The sequence below is a fragment of the Pteropus medius genome, unplaced genomic scaffold (assembly GCF_902729225.1).
Source record: "Pteropus medius unplaced genomic scaffold, Ma_sr-lr_union100, whole genome shotgun sequence".
In the NCBI taxonomy this organism is placed as follows: Eukaryota; Metazoa; Chordata; class Mammalia; order Chiroptera; family Pteropodidae; genus Pteropus; species Pteropus medius.
The window spans coordinates 2,113,701-2,135,934 of NW_024356249.1; the positions used below are offsets into that span (position 1 = coordinate 2,113,701).

The window sequence follows — 22,234 nt, forward strand, 5'->3', positions numbered from 1 at the left end:
GATGGCTGAGGAAAACCTCCTGAAGAAGGGGATGTTTGAACAAAGACCTGGAGCCAGCGAGTGAGGTCAGTGTGTAGAGCTTCAGGCCAGAGGTACAGATTTCAGAGTCCTTCACAGGTAGATGAATTTTAAATTATGAGACTGGACGAAATCATCAAGAGAGTTGGTGAGGACAGGGAAGCGGTGTGAAGATTGAGCCGTGGGGCTTCCGGGAATTGGAGGGAGGGACGGTGAGGAATGGGCTGGGGGAGCAGTGGGGAGCAGGAGAACCTGGAGAGGGTGGTGTCCTGGGAGCCATACCCGGGTGGCAGGGGCTGACTCCCAGTCGGAGGTGGCCTTTTCGGAGCGGGCAGCCAGAGTCTCTGGTTGTAGGAAACGTCTGCGGTGGCTGCCGAGTCAGAGCGACACTTGGAACCAGGGAATTTGGGGAGCAGTCTGCTCTTTTCTCCCCAGCATCTTAATTCCTATCTCGACAATGCATCCAGTTATAAAAAAGCCTTTTCATTTCGAATGTCCAGGTCATGTGAGACACTGGCTTAAAGTCCCAGAGTAAATGTCTAAATGTTTACTTGGCTGTTTATTAGAATATCTTTTCTTCAGAGAGGAAAGTTACAGACAGAGTTGGAACGGGTCTTAGGTCGGGTAGTCTAGCTCCTCGCCCTGGGCGTTTTCTGGGCAGAATCCCAGCATGTGGCCGTTGGACTTGGGCCGAGTGCTCCCTGTGAGGCTTCTCTTTGAGCCTTTTGTGACATATTTTAAGAAGCAGTGTAGTCTGGTGGACAAACAAGTTCTACCACCGTCAGCGCTGTGTTAAACTTGGTTTCTCAATGGTATTTAACCTTTTTTTGATACTTAGTTTCCTCATCTGTAGAGTTGTGAGGATAATACCTATCTATAGGGCTAAATAGACTTAGGAGGTAAAAGACAAGTACCATGAAAAATCAGCGATCATAGTTCTTAATATTGAGCTGCATGTCCTTCTGTAACTTCCAGCTGTTGGGAGCAACACAGAATAAATCGATTCCCTAATTTGAAGCATAACTGAGAGATTTTCTTCACCCCCTTTATTGTATGTAGCGTAAGACCATGAGAATGGCAGCTGTGGAACACAGAGTGTTCGCTAAAGCTGACACGTGCCTCATCAGTCATGAGGGAGAAGCATTCATTATGACATTTATAATCTTAATTTTCTCTAATACAGGTAGTCAATTTATTAGAAACACTTGTATCTGAATTTAGGTGTTTTTGTCAAGACATTTATTCATTTTATGTTTTTATGGAAGGAACCTAAAGTGTGTTGCCCTTAGCTCTTTGGTCTGCCTTGCTGCCATGATCTGAGCATTTTAATTCCTGCCACTCAGTGGGCGGAGAGCAGAAGGCAGAACATTGGTACCTGTGCTCAATTACTTGTTGTCTCTGCCCGCTTTGTGATGTCACGAAACCCAAGGGTCAGATTAAACAGGCAACACATGTGCTCCAGAAGCTTCTGTTCTGCAGGACGTGCTGCAACACATCTTAATTCAGAATGCAAATGGCAAAGAGGAATCCCTTTGGGAAAGCAGATAACTGATGTTTAGTTCTTCTATTCTAGAAAATGTAATGTGTTGTATGCTTGTTTTATTGGAATTATTCTTGTGTCATCCCCCGCCCCTGCCAGTTTCCTCTTAGGCAGTTAGGGGATCAAGTAGAACATAAGTTTGCAGAGTCAGCATGTCTTGGTACATGAGGTGTGTACAGTACAGTGTGCAGAAACCCATGGTCATTTCATGAAACGTTTGTGAGACTGATATAGACAGCTAGTCTAGCATGAGATTAGGATTTCATTTTAAGTAATCTCCGTATTGTTTACCTTATTGACTTTGCGATGCGTCTTATTTTTTGCAGACTGTTGTTATTCAGCCCTGTAAAATAAAATGCTTTGTTTTTAGGGCCTTTTCATCAGTGGTATCATTGGAGATCGGCTTAACTTACGGTGGGTTCTGTCTTTTGGCATGTGCTCTTCTGCACTAGTGGTAAGTTTGAAAGTTTAAAAGTTATTATCTATTGTTATTATTATTATTATTATTATTATTACTACTACTACTACTAGTAGTATCAGGTATTTTAGAATCTCAGCAATCCTCTTACTTCTGTATGTAGAAGAGAATAGTAAAATGAATCTTCCGTTTTTGAGTACCTTGTCTGCCTTTTTAGTTAGCAGAGCCTTTTTAAGGTACGGTTCCGATCACACCCCTTCCTGGACTCTCCAGACCCTGGTCCCAGCCCACCTCCACAGTCACGCCTGTCACTTTGCTTCTCCACTCTGCCTGGCCAGACTAAGCTACTTTCCACGGTCCTATCAGGTTTCTTTCTGCCTCACCACGGCTGTTCCTGCTTTTCTTCCTGCCTCGAATGTCCCTTTTTTCAGCTCTCCATAGTCTCGCTCCTGTCTCCTCCAAGTCACTGGCCAGTGACGCTCCCTTCATAATGCTTCACTTTGCTGAGCCCCCTCCTGGAAGTCAGCATCCCCCTCCAAGCTCCTGTGCTTGCGTTTCCTTGAAGACACGTCACATTGTCTGCTGCTCAGCCTACTTATGCCTCACCTGTCCTGCTTTCCCTAGGAGGCTGGAGCACAGTGCTTAGGATCACAGACTTCCGGAGACCACACTGCGTGGGTTTAGTCCCTCTGCAGTTGCCTCGCTGTGATTTCTCTGTGCTTCAGACTCCTAATCTGAATCCTTCCGCCTAAGGCCGTAGTGAGGGCTGGCTGAGTTACTGTGTGTGCATTCGGAACAGCACCTGACACAGTAAGTGCTGTAGAGGGCAGGATCCGTATTCAGTTCACCTTTGCTTGCTTATCAGGATCTAGTGAGTAAGTTTTATTGATTGAATGAAAGTATAGAGTTTAGATTCTCTTTTATTATTTTTTAATGTCTGCCATTCATGTATAGGGAAAAGTAGATTTTTTGGTGAATTTTTAGAGATTGAAGCACTTTCTTTATTCATAAGCTGCCCTACCACACATATATACATACTATTTTTAAACCTGTTTTAAAACATACTTTTTTTTTTACATTTTTTGAAAAATTACAGTATTTACATAAATTCACCCTTTTTAGTGTGTAGTTCTGAATTTGGAAAAAGGAGTATAGTTGTGTAAGTTTTGCTTATTCCAGACTGTCATTTAAATGGAATCACACAGTATTATGCATGCCCATGCCAAATATTCCCCAAAGAGACTTCAACTACAAATAAAATGTCCACTCAAGCAAAATGCCTGGGAAAAAAGCAGTCACGTGAATGCTGCAGAATTACTGAGCAGGTCATTCCTCTGATTCACGTAGTAGTTGCAATGACAGTCATCGCTGGTGCTCCCGTCCTCACGACGTGCCTGGCACTGTTTTTACTTAAACTACCTGTGTGAACTCAGTACCCACAAGTCTCCGCAAACACAGGCCTGAGGAAGAGGAAACGGAAATACAGGTGACCCTCGAAAGACACAGCTTCGAACTGAGTGGGTCCCCTTACACGTGGATTTTTTCAATAAATACTGTAAATATATTTTCATTAGGATTTTCTTAATAACATTTTCTTTCCTCTAGCTTACTTTCTAGTATGAACATAGCATATAACACATATAACAAACAAAATGTGTGTTAATCGACTGTTTATGTTATTGGTAAGGCCTATTAGTAGGCTGTTTGTAGTTAAGTTTTGGGGGAGTCAGAAGTCGTATGTAGATTTTGGCTGCGCAGGGGTCAGCACCCCTAACCCCGTGTTTGAGGGGTCACTGTAGATGTTAAAAGAGGTCAGACGACGAGGACTTTTTAGAGTCGAAGATGCAAGTTGGAAGGATGGTCGTTAGTGAGTTTTATGCATTTGTCATCTCTGCCTCCTTGGCTGGTGGCGGTTTGGTGGGTGTCCCACTCAGTGCTGCTCTGAGCAGAAGCATCCGAAGAGTCGGCCACCCGTCTCTTAGGTCATCGAACGTCTCTTTCACGTAGTCTCTTCAGGCAGACACGTGAGTGTGCTCAGCGGTGGAGTGCGGTCCAAGTGTCCATGTGGGTGTTACATGTCCCTTCTTCTTCTTCTCTAAGGTGTTTGTCTTTGGCACGGTCACAGAATGGCTGCATTTCTACAACAAGTGGCTGTACTGCTGCCTGTGGATTGTGAATGGCCTGCTGCAGTCCACTGGTTGGCCCTGTGTGGTTGCTGTCATGGGCAACTGGTTTGGGAAAGCTGGGTATGCCGCTTTTTTCCTCCTTAGTTTCTCTTTTTAAGTAGTTTTAATATCAGATTCTTCAGACTTGTCAGTTAACTCGAGCCCTTCGGCACAACCTGCATCCTCCCTCCCTTTTAGAAAGCTAGACTAGTTCAGGGGGTGTTTTGTGTGAAGCGTGTTGGAAAGGGTGCAGACCTTGGTGACGAGCCAGCCCGGTCAGGCAGCCATCACGCTCCCGCTGCAGTCAGCTTTTGCGTGTGGCTCAGGCAGCGCGTCTCCGTTTTTTCCTTACTCTCCCTCTGGAGAGCATAAATACCTCGTGCGCTGTCCCATCACACATCTTCTGTGGGTTGTGTCTTCTTTTCCCTTTTTTGAGACTCAGTGATCTTGTTTAATCTACTTAGATTAAAGATAAGGAAGCTGAGGCCAAAAGTGATCCACGGGACTTGCTGAGGTCACGTAACAAAGAGTCTAATAAGGTGCAGATGAAGAACGATAAACTCGGGGGCTTAGTTAAATTGGACATTTCTCCTTAAACCTTTAAGTCATTTTTCGAATATATTCGAGTTTGTGTGTGTGGTGTGGGCAGAGGACAGGCACCTGCTAAGGTATTTTCTAGGCTACCGGGAGGGAGAGCCGTACTTAATTTACAGGATGGAAATGAGTTCAGGTACCTAAAGACTTGGATTTGTTTTTTATCATCCTTTATGATGCTCCGATTTGAGGAATATTATTAATTTGGATTTGTCATTTTTTTATAAATATTGATGCGTTGAGAGATAGACATACATTTCATCATAACTTTTTTTCCATTCATGATTTTTGAAAAATTATACAAAGGCTACTTGTTTATTGTAGACAAACCAGATAATACAAACGAGCAAAGAGAGGTAAAGGCACATCCATCTGAAATCTTATCACTTAATTACTTTGACATGCTTCATTTTGAGATAATTCTTATTTGAGCTTTTATGAATTAGATGACATTGGGTATTTGATAACAGTGACTGGGCAGGCTGACCTCTTTGTTATTTTTGTAGATCAGTTACAAAGAAAATAATTCAAGAAAGTTGTTACAGTTTCTTTTTGAAAATAAGACGATTTGTTTTTAAACCAGTAACACCAGTAAGTGTTACATTGTTGATGCATCACTTGAGACAGTGACTTTTCTTCTGAAGCATAACAATAAACTACAAAGTACCAATACAGCTATGACAACTTAAAATCACAGTTATTTTCAGCCATTATCTTCTAAAAGCATGTCTTCGGCTAGCAAGTGTTATTCAGAGCTTGACCTCGTGACTCTTTCCTCCAGGACCTTCTTGGTAGATTTCGTGTATTTTAGAGGATCAGGGCATTTTAGTACTGGGGAGAAACATAGAGATTACCTCGTTCATATCATTTGTTTTCCAGGTGAAAAAAGTTGGGGTCCAGGGGAATTAAGTGATCTCTTGAGGACATTGCCTCAAAAGCTCTTACCTTGAATGAGTCATGCCCCTGCTCCTGGTTGGCAAGGTCCGAGTTTGGTAAAACAGATCGAGGCTAGGTCCCACCAGTATGAACTCTTGTGCAGTGCCAAGCCCTTTCCCATATGTCACTGCCCTCCGTCTTTGGAGGAGTGCAGCGTTTCCCAGTTGAGAAGTAGGAGCCTTCCCTTCGCTGTGACTTGCTTGAGATTACACAGCTGGAAGTAGCAGCCCTCAGACTTTTGAACAGACTTGATTTTTCACTGTGCAGAGTTGCCTCCTTGTTCATTTCTAAGACTCCTTCTGTCTTTAGGTTATAACAATGTTTAAAGAGCTAGAAAATCTAGACTGAACAGTGTTATTAATATGTGTCAAATAGATAAAATACAAATTTAAATTTTAAAAAAATTAACTTTTCTTAACTCCTTTTCCTTCCACCAGCCTTACTGCCATGGCCCGTATTTAGAACTAATCATTTTTCTCCAGGACTGTTGGAAAAGCTAGTTTCCCTTCCACCAGGATCTTCTTTCACCCATACATCCTTTTTTTAACAGCTTTATCGAGGCATACAGTAAGCTGCACATGTTTAAAATGTACCATTTGATCAGTTTTGGCATGCGTACACCCTTAAAACCATCATCACAGTAAAGATCAGGTACACATTCATCACCCCCAAAAGTTTCCTTAATGCCAATTGGTGATTCCTACTTCCGCCCCCCACCCCCAGACCACCCCTCTCTTCCACCGTCATCTCCAGGCAACTGCTCTCTGTCACTTCAGATTAATTAGAATCTTCTAAAATTGTATGTAAATGGAATCATCCGGTACTCAGTCTTCTCTGTACAGGCTTCTTTCACTCAGCATAATTAATTCGAGATTTATTCACGTTATGCATTGATAGCTCATTCCTTTTTATATCACAATTTGTTGATCTCTTCACCTGTTGATGAATGTTTGGGTTGTTTTCAGTTTGGGGCTATTACAAATAAGCCTACTTTGAACATTCGTATATAAATTCTTGTATAGATATATGTTTACACTTCCCTTGGACAAATACCTTGGAGTACAATGGCTGGACCATACGGTAGGCGTGTGTATATCTGGCAGTCTGGCACTCTCTCAAGTGGTTGTACCATTTTACATTCCCACCAGCAGAGTGTAAGGGTTCTAGTTGCTTTATCTTTGCCAACACTTAGTATGCTCAGCCTCTTTTGATTTCAGCTATTCTAGGAGTTGTGTAACAGTTTTAATTTGCATTTCCCTAATGGCTGATGATGTCGAGCATCTTTTCATCAGCTTATTTGCATCATATTTTTTGTATGTGAAGTATCTATTAAAATCTTTTGTCCTTTCAAAACTTTTTTGTCTTGAAAGGATTGTAGATAGATTCTTGATTTTAGCTATTCATACTCTTTAACATTTCATTACATTGTCCGTTTTCATATTATTGAGTTTCGAGAGTTCTTTGTATTTCAGATACAAGTCTTTTATCAGATAAGTGATATGCAGATATTTTCTCCTAATCAATAGCTTGTCTTTTTAAATTCTTTTCTTTTTATTCTCTTAATAGTGTCTTTCAACGAGCCCCAAATCAAACTTTAGTATAAGAAAATCTTATAGTTAGAAGAGACCTGATGTTTTGTCATTTGGATGTACTTAAAAAATCTTAAAATGGAATGTTGATGTTTTTGTAACGTGAACCTTCGTTGTTTTGGCCATTTGTATTTGAGCTGTAAACGGAGTCCCTTCTGATTCTGTTCTCTTCTGTTTTCCATTGTAGGCGAGGAGTTGTTTTTGGTCTCTGGAGTGCCTGTGCTTCAGTGGGTAATATTTTGGGAGCATGCCTAGCTTCTTCGGTTCTGCAGTATGGTTATGAGGTAGGTATTTCTAGCTTTTTCTCAAGTATATGTGTGTGTGTGTATCTGTGTGTATATATTTCATACATGTATGAAATAATACTGTGGCCATTTAAAACTAGCTTGAGCTGTGTCTGGGTGGGGCAAGGCCTGTGTTAAACTTTCAACAAATTTAAACACCTAAAAACATGATTCATGGAAAAATACCCAAGTCTAAAGACAAATAATCAATTTGGTAAAAGTATTGGCAACTCATGTTACAGAAAAAGAATGCTCACAAATTGATAAGAAAAAGACCAACACACAAAAAAGGTAAAAGATTTAAACGTGTAGTTGATGTAAAGGGACTAGAAGCAGCTCGTAAACATGAAAAGAAATTCCACTCCACTCATAACTGCATCATTCCACTAATATTTATTGAGCTCTTCTAGGTGCCCTTTGTCAATGGAGAATAGATACTGGCCAAAAGGGACAAAAATCTCTGCCCTTATGGAGCTTAGGTGTTAGTTGGAGGAGAAATGCAAGTTAAAATTACACGTAAAAAAGAAAGACACTACCCTGAATATTATTATTAGTAAAGATCCAAAAGTTCGATAACGTGTTTATGAGGATACGAAGGAATTGCAGCTGGGAAAGTAAATAACCCCTCTTGGGGTCAATATGGGACTGCCTGTCAAAATCATAACTGCTCTGCCCGAGCAGCCCTACCTCCAGGAGTTAATCCCACAGGTGGAGTATACTTCAGCACGCACAAAATGATAGATAGGTTAATTATTTCAGCATTGTTTGTCATAGGAAAACACTGATAACGAATGACAAAACCAAAAGGGAAATAGACCGTGATACACCTATTCAGTGGAATGCTGTGCAGCTGTGACAGGATCGGGAAGCCCCGTACTGGTAGGGAAAGATCCCGTTGAGTGAAGAAAGCAAGGGTGTGAAACGGTGTGTACCGAATGACTCCATTTGTGTAAAATGGGGGAAGAAGTAAAGAGTACATATTTGTATTGGCTCGTGTGTTTCTAAAGCAATCTCTGGCAAGGAAAAGTGAAATAACAATGGTTATATGTTGGGAAAATGAGGCTCAAGTGGACGGGGAGAAGGGCTGGGAGCGAGAGCTCTTACTACACGTCTCCTACTTGTTCAAAAATATAGACTGTCTAGCCACGTCAGGCTCCATTCTCTGCGAGACGATTCAGCTGCACAGCCTGGCTTTTGAGAGTCTTTAGCCGTGATATCACTTTTCCAAATCAGTTTTATGTTCCCTATCATCTAGCAGAAGCCCTCCGCCTCGACCGTGAACATGGCTTTCGCGCTCATCTCCACCCTGTGCTTTTGCTTCCGTTCTACCTGGAAAGATGGTCAATCGCTTTGATTTTCAGCTCTTCCTTCAAGCACTGTGTAGCTGCTTCAGCCTCTTCAGCCGTTTCCTTCTTCTAAATTCCTACACGTTTCTTGCTAGGACATGTGTTTAGTTACATGCTGTCTCGTGTTATCATTTTGTTTGTTGTTTAAACCCCTCGACTGGGTAAAATATCTTCGAGTGCAGATACTGTGTCTCATGGGAGGCTGTGCGGTGCAAAGAATGAGGTTTTTGGGGGTAGCCCTGATTTCACAATTGTAATGGTACCACTCAGTGTGCAGGGGACCTCAATTCTCTCTGAGCTTCACAGAATGATTGGGAAGATTAACGAGGACACAGCAGTAGAACACAGCGCAGTACCTGGCGCAGGCTAAGCCCTCGGCACTCATTTTCTTCACAGCGTCCCAGCCCTTCTCGCCCCGTCCCTCACCCCCCACCTCCCCCACGTGTGCCTCTAAGGAGTGTCCCAGATGTGTAAGAAGTACCTTCCCTCTCTCCTCCAGTACGCCTTTCTGGTGACGGCAGCGGTGCAGTTTGCTGGTGGCATCGTCATCTTCTTTGGACTCCTGGTGTCACCGGAAGAAATTGGTGAGGACAAGCTGTCTTGTCTATTCAGAATGTCTTACTGTTATGGGCGAAGAGAATCTTGAGGCCAGGACAGCCAGTTTCTTTATTCGTAGGAGAACCGTGAGCTGCTTTCAGGGAATTAAGGAGCAGTATTGCTGTCTGTGTCCTGTGTCCAGCTAAACCTGGCACAGCTGCAAATGTTTGGGGGGACCAAGGCTCACCTTTTATAGATCCAAGGAAAGCTCATTGTTTGGAAATGAGTTTTATAATAGAGACACTGTTAGAAATTAGCATGGGTGTGTTTCTAATTTCATTTCTTGAGACAGGCACTTCTTTCTCGTCACGAAAATAATTTAGTGTGAAACTTATCTGTGGTTAAACGCATTATGTACAAGCGCAGCCACAGAAGCAAATAGATGTACAGTTCTATCCTTTGAATATTAAAGAGACATGTCAGTTTCATAGAATAAAATGGATTTTTTTTTTTTTGTATATAAGAGAGTGTGTGATTTAGTTGAGGAAGCATTGCTTTGAAGCCAGATAAAGTAGAATTAGTGTCTTGGGTTTGTTGCCATGTGACCTTAATTGACTTTAGCTGACCTTGGCCACTGAACCTTGTCGCTGCTTCTATAAAATGGAAATAAAAATAATATTGACCCTATACGTAACGATAACACGCAAAGCACTTAGCACAATGCCAGGCACTTAGAAGGCACTTTATAAATGGTGGCTGTTACTGTTGTTTTAGGTCTCTCAGGTGTTGAGGCAGAAGAAAATTTTGAAGAAGACTCACACAGGCCATTAATTAGTGGTGCTGAAAATGAAGATGAGTACGAGCCTAATTATTCAGTTCAAGAAGGCAGTACCGTCACCCAAGTCAAGGCAATAAGCTTTTATCAGGCTTGTTGCCTTCCTGGAGTTGTACCGGTAAGGGTCGTCCAAATCTTACCACAGCCAGAGACATACTGTAGCCTGGAGATTAACTCTGCCTGAGATAAAGCATCTTTGATACTTTATTTTAGAACTATATATTCAGAAGAATATTGGATATGCCCCTCGGCTTATTTTCATATCGGTACCCCTTGAAATTTTATCTGATATCTAATGCAGGAGTCGGCACACCTTTTCTGTGAAGGGCCAGATAGTAGATGTTTTTAGCTTTGGGTGGGCATGGGGGGGCGTACAGTCTCTGCCACAACTACTTAACTCTAGGGCAAAAGAAAGCGGGGACAACATGGAACGAATGGGCATGGCAGGATTTGGCCCCGAGCCCTAGTTTGCTGGCCCTGACAGCCTTTGGGTAAGAAGACAAAGTTGCTATTTTTAAATATGTATTTTTTGGCCTGTTGCAGTATTATAGAATTATATGCTGCCCAAGAAGGTTTCGAATGAGTTTTATTTACCAATATTCTTAATCTAGGAGGAAACGATGTTTGCCTTTTTATTAAAAGGTCCAGAGCAGAATACTCCACGCTATTTCCTGGTAACGCATTCCAGTGTTTCCACAACCTTTACAGTCAGGAGAACATGCTAACGTCTAAACTAAATCCCTTCTGCAGTTTTTCTGTCTTGATGTTTCGGGCGCTCTAGCACGGGAGTGGAAGTTAAGAGGCCTAGGTTATGTGTCCAGCTTACCCACTAACTCTCTGTGAGGCCTGGGGTAAGTCACTCAGCCCGTCCTTGTGTCTCAGTTCCCTGCCCCGTGGAATAGAAAGTGTGCCAGTCTTCCCTGGGGTCTAGGACGTTGGGTTATTGTATTGTGAACACGCACCTGTTTTCGTTTATTGTTTAGTGGTGCTTTTTCTGTATGTAACCCCTGAGCTAGATTCAGAATCTGCAGGATGTCGTATTTCATACTTGTCAGTTCCCTTCTGCCTGCGCCCCCAAGCTAACCAAGAGAACTAACATTTGCAGACAGTTAAGTCTGAGTTAAAATGTAAGTTCCCACAATTCTTTAACCAGAAGATGATATGTAATACAAGGGAAATGTGAGTTCCTTCAGGCCTGTTCTTATGCTAATGATTAGTATTTTTTAACTGGTCATTCAAATACTCTGCCGGTAATAGTTTAATTTCCGAGACAGAACTTAAATTTGTTGTGACTAAATATGGAATCTTTTGCTATTCCTTGGCGTTTCGCAAGCTCTATTGTTCCCTGACATGGGCAGCGGTGTTGAGGAAATCTGGTCAGTTCCTTTGTCTTTGTAGCAGGCTGTCTGGACGAAATGCACTCATGGTGGGGACTCGGCTCTCCAGGGGGCTGGCTGCTGCCCGGCCAGGGAGGCTGTTCGAAAACAAGTGATACCTAGGGAATAACTGGCAGCTCCAGGGAGAAGAATATACTCGCCAGACACCCTTTGAAGTCAGTCTCTCTGTTCCTCCCCTTTTTCCTTTGATGCTAAATGTCAGGATTTCCTGGTAATAATGTGTTGAATGTAGGAGTCTTAGCGCCACTGCCGTCTCAAGGCAGCTGCAACTTTCATTCCTCCAAGTAGAGGCACAAGGCCCGTGACAACCGTGTTCTTTCATTTTTGACTCACCAGAGGTACTCTTTGTATTTCCGCTGGATGTGGGAATGTAAAGCTTTTGGCAGCTATAATCTGAAAGTAGTTTTAATCTCGATGCTTTTCTTAGATCTTGAAACTCTGGTTTAGTCCTTTTGTCCTCCATCGTTCACAATATTAACTTTGCAGGAAGTAGAAGGACCGAAATAGTTTGGTTGCTTGCGCTAAAAGCCGTGACGTTGACTGGATTCATTTGCTTATGGTTAATGCTAGGTAGTGGCACGAATATTTTTTGTCTGTGTCTAAAGAAAGAAATACGACTGTGTGCCCTGCCTCATAGGTTCAGAACACTGGTTTGCTTCTACCAGAGAACTGAAAGGAGGAGAAACCGAAGACAGTTAGGAAATGGGCCTATGTGTTTTCTGTCCCAAAGACCTGCTGTACACGCCTTTCTAGAAGCTAATGGGGGTAAAGGAAAGAGGGAGACGGGGTAGGGTCAGGCAAACGGGAATATGTAGAAGTGTTTAATTTTACAATCAGGTACTAATGTTTGTCCCAAACTCCTCTATTTTGTTTTGCTTTTGAATTACATTAAAAATTGTGGTCATGCTGTGCTGTTTGCTCTTTATTGACGGTTGACTGTCTTCCTCGTAGTACTCTGTGGCCTATGCCTGCTTGAAGTTAGTCAATTACTCCTTCTTCTTCTGGTTGCCTTTTTACCTGAGTAACAACTTCGGGTGGAAGGAGGCTGACGCCGACAAGCTGTCCATTTGGTACGATGTTGGAGGAATTATAGGTAATGTCCGTGATGCATCTTTTTCTATAATAAAGAATTAGTCACTAGTCATCTTTTACTGGGTTGTGAAATCTGGCATCATTTAATGTTTTATTACTTATTCCACAAGCATTTTTCCTAAACTGTCCTGCCAGTAAACAGCCAAACTCTTAAATAAAAAATAAAGTTCGTAGGAAAAACAGCCTACGGCAGCCCTGTGATTTATGGGGCTCTTTTTTCTCAGTCCTTTGTTGATGGATCAGTTCTTGTGTCTTGGGATGTTTACCTCTTTGATGTCTTTTACTGTAATCCTTTAGTACTCTTTCAGTAATACCTTAGTTCTAGAGCTAGTCGTATGTCAGAGATTCGAGTTAGAATTGGAATGTGTTCATTTTATCTACCTTTCACCTTTGCCACCACCCTCAGCCAAAGGGAGGATACTGGCTTAGTGTATAGATTGTCAGATCATAAAGGCAGGAATAATAGCAGGGATCGTGAATATTTTGCAATTGCTTTATATGTAGCAGATTTTAATGGTGACTTTTTGTTATAGCTGGAATTATAAACAGGAAGTGAGAGACTTTTAAATAAGACACAGAATGCATTTTAGTGGGTGTGACTTATATGGCTATGACAACACTTTAATACCCTTTCTGTAATGTTTACATTTAGAATTGTGGTAAGACTAAACTGCCCTGAGCTCATGAAAGCACTCAGTGTATCCCTAGGTGATGTACTATTATTGTATTTGAACTTGTCTGCCCTATTCTTAGATCCAGAGCCAAAGGTGAGCTTGTCGCCTTTAGACCTGACCATACTTCTGTGTCCTACTGTGCGAAGAGGATCTGTCAGATGTCCCATAGCCCCTAGAACGCAAAATGCGACTGTATCTAGACGTAACCATGTTGCTTGAAAGAGTCACATCACCTTTTTTTAAACATCCTGACCTGTTAGTTATTTCTAAACCATAATTGCTGCATTTAATTTTAGTGAACTTTTTATTGGTTGCTACTAATAGCCTGTGAGGCATGTCCTTAATTAATCATATTTATAAATAGAAAGAAAAATCAGAAAAAGCCTCCATAGCTGGTTTGAGAAGGGAAAACAGTAAGGGACAGTGGGTGGTTTCGATGATTCTTCCTTTTTCCTTAATTTGGTATCTGGTTTGTGGCGTCCTGTTCCAGTCAGACATCACGATGATTAACAAACAGTCAGGTAATCTTCCTAAAAGGAAATTATGGAGGAAACGCTTGAGGAGAGTAGCCATCTTTTTGGATAGACCAACGTTAGGACCGATGTAGCAGGTAGAGGGTACGTGATGATGAGCGGGTTTCAGGAAACCGTGCTAAATTATAAAGGATTGATTGTGATGTGCCCTTTGTGCTTAAAGGGGGAACTCTGCAAGGCTTCATCTCTGACGTATTACAGAAGAGAGCACCAGTTTTAGCTCTAAGCCTGCTTCTGGCAATTGGCTCCCTCGTTGGATATAGTCGTGAGTATTCCCTTGCAATTAAATTGTTTTCCTGATTTTTTTAAGACTAAGGCATTTGCCCCGTGTCAGTCCCGTGTCAGTGGTCAACCCAGGGGAGATCCTTGAGATCAGCTACAAAGGCATGATAGGGGACCTTTGTATTGTCCTGTAGCCGCCTGGTGGAAGTATCATCACATCGTTTCATTTGTGTCGGGGAGGAAACTGGCATCTCTTCTGCTCTGCTGGTTTGTTTAAAAGCTTGCTTGGGAGTGTGTATGCTTTGTTTGAGGGTAGGCTCCAGAGGGACCGCATTAGAGCCAATAAAACAATAAAAGGGAAAAGGTTTCAAAAGAGGAAAGATGCTAATTAGTAGGTTTGGTATATGTCCCTTCAGATGAGATGGGAGTAGAGTTTTTCTGTAGCTTTTAGAAGTCTCATTAGCTTGAGCACCAGCAAGAGGCAGACATTACAAATAAAAATTAGAGGAGGCCGTGAAAGAGTTGCATCCCTTTGTTGTCCCGAGGTGTGATCTGTGAGGTCAGAGAGATCCAGATCTTTGTGTACTGTTCGGTGGAGGCACATGTAGTGGGCTTTTAAAGTCAGCGTGCTGTTTCTGTCTTTCCTCCAGGTTCTCCAAATGATAAGTCCATTAATGCACTTCTGATGGCTGTTACAGGTACGCATCTGGCTCCGTTTCATTGTGCTATTTCCTCTATAAGGAAAAAGGAAAAAGGAAACTGATTTCTTCCTCAGTTTGAGTTATACTAAAACCTCAAGTACAGAGACCTGAAATAGTAAAAGGAAAGATGCCTCCTCCAAATTCTGTTTCTCTGCTCTTATGTGACCTCCTCAGCCCTGTCGTTACAGAATCAGTCCCTTTTGACAGAGATTTCCTAACACTTTTGATTGCTGTCCCAGCTTCTCATGTCACTTCTGAAAGTGGCTTCAGAAGCTGTCACATTGGAAGTCAGTTCACCAGCTTTTAAAAAGTCCCGTATAGCTAGTTTTCCCTCCTGTGTTGGAATCGGTCAGTATTTCGTCACTTCAGCCTCAGATGAAACAATTGAGTGCAGTTAAGGACCATGTTATAGATATAACCTTATTTTTAAACTTCAGATCACACTCAGCATAGTGAGAGCTGCTCGTGCTCCACGAGGCTCATGGAGCTGATTCCAGCCCTGCAAACAGATTCAAACGGGCCAACTCCTGCTCGGTCCTTGGACAGCCTCTCCGAGAGCGGTGGCAGATAGAAAGAGCCACCTGCACCGTTTAAATAGCTTTTCTCTTCCCTCTCTTTTCTGATTTAGTTGGTCGAATTTGGTAGTCAAATGCTCTGTGATGCACCTCTACCATAATAGAATTTGACAAGCTAGTATAATTAGTTATTAATGAATTCACACTTCACAGGATGAGAGAGTCTGTGTGTTCACTGTGTTTTCTATATCTCTGGTTTCTGTAAAATATACCAGACTGTCACGTAGTTCCAGAAGGGATTTCAGAAAAGTGGATGATAGCTAGTTTGAAGATGGTCCTATCTGGGAGAATTTCCATTTCCACTGGTTATTTTTTCCCTTTTTTGGTGTCTCTCCAACATACTGATTAAAATTGTGGGATAAGAGTTTGTCGTATTCGATAGATTCCTAGTGGTGTTACGAATAGTGTTTTAATAAAAACCTGTTCTGTTTATGACTTCAGGATTTTTTATTGGTGGACCTTCTAACATGATTAGCTCTGCTATTTCTGCGGACCTGGGTCGCCAAGATCTGGTCCAAGGGAGCAGTGAGGCTTTGGCGACGGTCACAGGCATTGTTGACGGAACTGGGAGCATTGGAGCTGCGGTGGGCCAGGTGAGAGAGCAGGAGAGGGGTTGAAATTGAGTGTCAAGCAGTCATCTGGGATGGCCATTAAAGTGCAGGGCACTAAGCTTCCTACAGACTCGCTGAGGTAAAGCCTGGGGTCTCCAGTGCCACAGGCCGTCCTGGGGATGAAGCTTGAGACCTCCTCTGGCTTCCTGTTGTCTGAGGTGTGAAACCTTAAACTTGGTGACTCGATATCAAAAGCTCTTATCAGCCTTGTCCCCCAGCCAAGCCCTTCACTCACCCTGAATAACTTTGTTCCTCCCACCTCTCTTCGATTTCCCAAGGAAAAGAGGTTGTTTTCTTCCTGGTTTCCATAGCAGTCGGCGCAAACCTCTCATAGAACACTTTTCACAGTGTGTCACGTTTACCGGTTTATTTGTCCACTGTACCGGACTCTGCATTCCTTGAGAACATGAACTCTCGATGTTTTCTTCATCTTCATGTTCCCAGTGCTTAGTATGTTTTTGACAAATAGCAGGAGCTCCATAAGATTAAATTGCAGCACCTACCTAAGAGAAATGAGAACAAATGTCCACATAAACACTTGTACACAAATGTTCATAACTGGATTATTCAGAACAGTCTGAATGCCCGTCAATTGATGAAGGGATGAATAAAATGGATATTCACATACTGGAGTATTATTTGGCAGTCGAAGAGGAAGGAAGGATCGATAGATGCAATAACCTCAAAAATACCATGCTAAGCGAAAGAAGCCAGTTACAAAGACCATGCGGTGTGTATGATTTCATTCATGCGAGGTCTCCAGAAAGGCAGATTTATAGGGGAAGAAATTAGGTTAGTGGTTGCCCAGGTTTGGGTGGCTCTGGAGAGTGACTAGTTGTGGGTACAAGGTTTCTTTGGAGGACGATGAAAATGGTCTAAGATTAGATTATGATAGTCACGCAACTCTGAGTATACTAAAAACCACCGAGTTGTATACTTTAAGTGGGTGAACTTATGTAAATTATACAACAGAGAAGCTGTTTCAAAGGAAGATAAAGTAGCAGTCAGAGTTTGGAAGGCCGCTCTGCTCCCTTTATTGTGTGGCTAGACCTCTGCTTTTTTGCTTTCCATATGTTCTAGGCTAAATCACTCAATTGCTCTGCTTTAATTTCTTCCGCTTTTGAATTTCACTAGTAATGTAATCAAAGAACATGCTTAAACTCTCGCATTTATGGTTAATTGTTTTTTGACAAGGGTGCCAAGACCAGTCACTGGGGAAATAATGTTTTCTACACCAGTGGTGCTGGGAAAAATGGATGTACACATGTAAAAGAATGAATTTGGACCCTTACCTTACACTGTGCATAAAAATTAACTCCAAATGGATTAAACACCTAACTTTAAGAGCTAAAACTATAAAACTTTTAGAAGAAAACAGGAACAGATTGTCATGACAAATATATACAGATACTTTTAAGCCACTGTTCATTGTGGCATTATTCGTAGTAGCCAAAAGGTGGAAAAAACTCAGGCGTCCATCAGTAGATAAATGGTCAAACAAAAGATGGTGTATCTATACAATGGAATAATACTCGGCCGTGAAAAGGAACGACGCTTCGGTACATAGTACAACATGGTTGGACCTTAAAACATGCTAAATGAAATAAGCCAAGGTACACAAAGACGCATATATGTGATTCCACTTAGCATGTGATACATCTAGAACAGGCAAACTCAGAGATAGGAAGCAGATTTGAGGTTTCCAGAGGCTGGAGAGAGGGGAGAAGGGGAGTTACTAATGGGTACAGAGGTTCTGTTTGGGGTGATGAAAAATTTTAGACATAGAGGGTGGTGTGATGGTTGTGCAACATGGTGAATGTATTTGATGCTGCCGAGTTGTACACTGAAAAATGGTTAAAATAGCAAATTTTATGTTACATATTTTACCATAATAAAAGAAAATAACTTAAGTGCTATTAGATCTTTTTCAGTAATTGAAAGTAAAGTAAAAGAATATGCTGTAGGATGTTAAAGTCACTTAGTAACCCTAGAGGCAAACAGCATAATTGTAAAGTAAGTGGTATACTTAAAAGACAAACTGTTTGAAAGCATCAGTTATAGTACCTTTCCTTGGAAGAAAGAATGAGTAAATGGCAGTGACTTGAGTATGTGCATCTTCCTCTCTTAATAGCAAAGTGAATAGAAACAAGCCTTCTGGATGGATGTCTTCTGCTACGCAGTTTTTGTATTTGGACTCTGCCAGCTTACAAAATGAAGGCCATTAATAAAGCTTAAGTAGGAACATGTATGTGATAGAGCTTTGTAAACTGCAAAACATTATACAAACCCTAACTCCCTTATTTTCTAGAAGGGCCATGTTTAGTCTGCTGTTTAGCTACTTCATTTTATTAATTTGTAAAAGATTATATTGTAATTTCTTTTTCTCCCTTTTAGTATTTAGTGTCTTTGATCCAGGACAACTTAGGATGGATGTGGGTTTTCTACTTTTTCATTCTCATGGTAAGTGTGTGCTTCCCTCCCCTCTTCCCGCTCCCCCCTCCCCCACCTTTTTTTAACTAGTAGATTTTCTTATTAATTTAGTTGAAAGCATTTACTTAAGTCACTCCTTAAGCCAGCAAAATTGCTGATTGCCGTTAAAGACCCTTTTGTGAAAAGTAACATTTAGTCTAAAAGACACATTCTTTTTTCAAGGAGGGGAAGGGCCTTTATTTGCCCTTGACCTGAGTCTAATGAGTATTGTCATTTATAATGACAGAAAAAATGACAAGGGACTTATTTAAAGTATTACCAACTATTAATCAGTGTGCTCTTCCGGGGTATTCTGTATCTGCTAAATATAATTTGGGAATTCTGAAGGAAATTACAGTGTACACCAAAAGCACGTAGGGTTAAAAAAGAAGCATGGCTGTAATTAACACTGGGGTGTGCAGGTTCTAAAATGAACCTTGAGTCTCTTGAGAAAATAGTCTTGGCTGGAATTTTGTACTTTCTGGGAAATAGGCAATATAAAATAAGGCCTTGTGCTTTTAAAATGCTCTCTGTTGAATAAGCATGTGACATACTCTTTCATGTGATTGGTGAGGTGGTACTCAAGACTCGACTCGAAAGAGTCTGGTGACAGCTTTATCCACCAGGGGATGCATTCAGGGTCCTGTCCTTAAATCTAGGGCATCCTAATTAGAGGCAGCCTCAGTCATCCCAAGGCCAGACACTGCTGTCTTGCTCAAGGAGTCATGGGCTAGTTCGGCACCTGGAGTGCCCTGGTGCAGCCTTCAGGCTTCTGTCCTCTGCTGTCACAAAGGAGCCTTCTGCCTAACTGCCTTCTAGCTTCTAAAGACTGAGTCATGTGACTGTTCCACTTCTGACGTCGTGCTAAGTTGGGGGAACTATCTCCTGATGAAAACCTATTACGATCATACTAGAAATTGTAATCAATTTTCTGTTCCACCGCTAGTGAATTATTTAATTTGTGTAACATAGTTCTTTATTTTTTTTGAGACTATAATGTAACAGTAAGTATTTTGTAATATTAACTGTAATTTTCAGAATCATTGTCTAATACACTGAAGATGAGCATTATCTTTGTACGAAGTCAAAATGAACGTAATTGTCCAAATTCATTATTGTTTTCAAAACATGATGTTCCAACAGAATTAATTAAATTGCGACTGCACATTTAATGCCTTTTTTCTCTTCACAGACAAGTTGTACGATTTTGTTTATTTCACCATTATTAGTGAGGGAAATACACTCCCTCGTGCAAAGACGACAAGCCCACATGCTGAGTGAGTGACTGGTGCCCACGGAAGAATGAGATTAATAGGAGACGCATCAGGACTATTAGCGCTTTTAATTCATCCTGTTTTGGGGTTGTCTTAAGAGCGCCAACATGACCTCAGATCGCCCAGCCTCTTTCAACAGTTTTAGCCACCTGAGATGCTGACCAGTGCGAAGGCCGGGCTGTTTTGCTACACTACAGAAATTACCGCTGATGATTTTTATTGTCGTTTCATGATTGTACGAATGGCCTGTGACTCTGCCAGTGTCTTTGTTTGGCCTGTCGAGGTTTGTCCCTTTAACCTTAAATGCTATGTTGGACTTGGACCCTTGTTCTCCAGCCTGGAGAGCTGAGTGACCATGAGGGAGTCATGCATGCTTATGTCAAGGACAGGCTCCACAAATAGAAAGGTTTGCTGCATTTTGTTTTGGTAATGCATTTGCAGAGAGTGGCTCATCTTTGAAGCACCAAATCCTGATAAAAGTGCTCAAGCTGGATCAAGCATAAGCCTGCCTTGGACCAAGAATGTTAGTGCGAACTGTGGTGGGACCAATCATACCACGTGCTGGTTGGCTTAGTCACTCTGTGTCCTAGCTAAAGTCAGCTCCAGAAGCAGAAATATCTTCAAATTACTGTCAACTTGTTCTCCTCCATCTTCATTCAGAATTATCTCTGACTCCTGGAAGTACTTTGTCATCCTTTCAAGGACCATGAGATCTATCAGTCATCATGAACATTCCAACATATAATCCACGACTGAAGTACTCAACCCCAGATGTGCTGTCTGGGGCCTTTAGGATCCACTAGGGAGCTAATCTGTGCAGCCTTTTTTTCAGAGGATTGGTTTGTGTCACAACCGGGTTTCTTGAATTACCTCAGCAGAAGACTAGAATTTGAGAAGAAAGGAAGGACCTTTCATCCTAGTAGGCATTAGGTGTGTGACATCGAATCACGTTAATGGATTACTAGGGCCCGAGAGGTATCTAGGTATGTCTTCTTTAGAAGTTGGTAGAGTATGTGTCTTCGAGGCTATGAATTCTGTACTAATTATCTATATTTTAAGGTCGTTTTGTACATATATTTTAAATTATGTAAGCAAACTAGGGGGGAAATGTGCAATTTTGAGGACTGCCTAATTTACATTGGATTAGGGAATATTTTTCAACCTCCTGTTTTTATACTCTGAAATGTGGCGTGTTTGTGAACCTGTTCATATTATTTAATCAAGCAGACTTCTAATCACTTAATTGCTCATTACTGACAAAAAGGGAAAATATGAAACACAGGAAGGGAAAATAAACTGACTTTTATAATAAATATCTGTCCGTCTGGTTATTTAAACGTCTACGCTGAGCTCCGCGTTTTGGAAAGTGATTCACACCTTGCCGTTTCCTGCTATCGAGCGTTCCCTGGTGACCCTCCGCCGGCCCACAGCGCTGCCAGGTCGCACAGCTCCCATTCTGGGTGCTGGGCTGGCTGGCCCCGCTTCTCTTCCGTTCTGAGAAAGCCGTCCCTTCTCTTCTGTGTGAGAGCGTGCTGAGTTTGGATGAGGAGCCTCATTGTAATTTCAGAATTGTCTGTAGATGAGCCCCGTTTGGATTATTTAACTGAGAGATTTTCCTCTGACCCCATATAGTCAGTGTGGTCTCAACTTTGCATCCCAACACCACCATGGTTTTCTTACCCAGTTTAAGCCTGACCTCTCGATAGCCCCTTAGCTGTACCTGAAATGAAATTATAAATAAAACAATTGCTCAGCCCTGAATGAAATTATATATTGCTCTGTCGATATACTTCTTATTGCTGTAGTTCTGACAGTCTACATAGGAATTAGTTTTAAAGAACGCCTAAGGGGTTACTTTCTTACTGATTTTTTCCCCTTGAAGAAAAGGCCACTGCGAGGCTAATTTGGAAATGAAATGCCTTCTTTGACAGCTCCGTCTCTGATGCCCACTAGGTTGAAATAAAGTACTCTGGCCTGTCTTTTCTTGTCGTGTTTTCTTTTCTCCTTTGGTACAATTTCAGAGGAAGAAAGGCCCCTCCCGCTTCCTGCTTATTCTGTCCCTTCCTGCCTCCTGGAGGACGACAGTCCCACAGTACTGATGCAAGAATGCCTGAGGGCCCTTGGCGTGCATCTCGACGTTCAGTGAGATGGAAGATACGAGACGCTCTCATCCACTCCTTCCCTTCTGTAAAACCTCCAGAAGTCCTCCCCGCCTCCCCCGCCATCTGAGTATTAACTCATAAAGCCTCACCTCTCCCAGTTCTTCTGACTCATGTCCTGTTTATCTTTTCATAACCAAATCCTTTGAGTTGGTCTCTTCTGCCTTCCTGGCTGCACTGCTTACTAACTTCCTCCCCAGGTAGGTGACAAAGTACATCCTTCTGCCCAGGACAGCCCTTTATGCCCGATGTTCTGACGTCATTA

The 22,234-nt window shown here is 41.9% G+C and overlaps 1 protein-coding gene across 3 annotated transcripts in view; it reads left to right on the forward strand.

Annotated features, from left to right (window-relative positions):
* Positions 1–21,123, forward strand: part of SLC37A3 (solute carrier family 37 member 3) — a 35,755-nt gene extending 14,632 nt beyond the window's left edge. For all 3 annotated transcript variants that reach the window (XM_039861083.1, XM_039861084.1, XM_039861085.1), the window contains exons 5-15: positions 1,929–2,012; positions 4,077–4,222; positions 7,448–7,544; positions 9,390–9,474; positions 10,202–10,380; positions 12,611–12,752; positions 14,122–14,223; positions 14,831–14,878; positions 15,898–16,049; positions 18,462–18,527; positions 19,729–21,123. In XM_039861083.1, coding sequence (XP_039717017.1) covers positions 1,929–2,012; positions 4,077–4,222; positions 7,448–7,544; positions 9,390–9,474; positions 10,202–10,380; positions 12,611–12,752; positions 14,122–14,223; positions 14,831–14,878; positions 15,898–16,049; positions 18,462–18,527; positions 19,729–19,821 — 1,194 coding nt within the window. In that variant the 3' untranslated portion in view covers positions 19,822–21,123. The remainder of the gene's footprint in view (positions 1–1,928; positions 2,013–4,076; positions 4,223–7,447; positions 7,545–9,389; positions 9,475–10,201; positions 10,381–12,610; positions 12,753–14,121; positions 14,224–14,830; positions 14,879–15,897; positions 16,050–18,461; positions 18,528–19,728) is intronic.
* Positions 21,124–22,234: the final 1,111 nt, after the last annotated feature.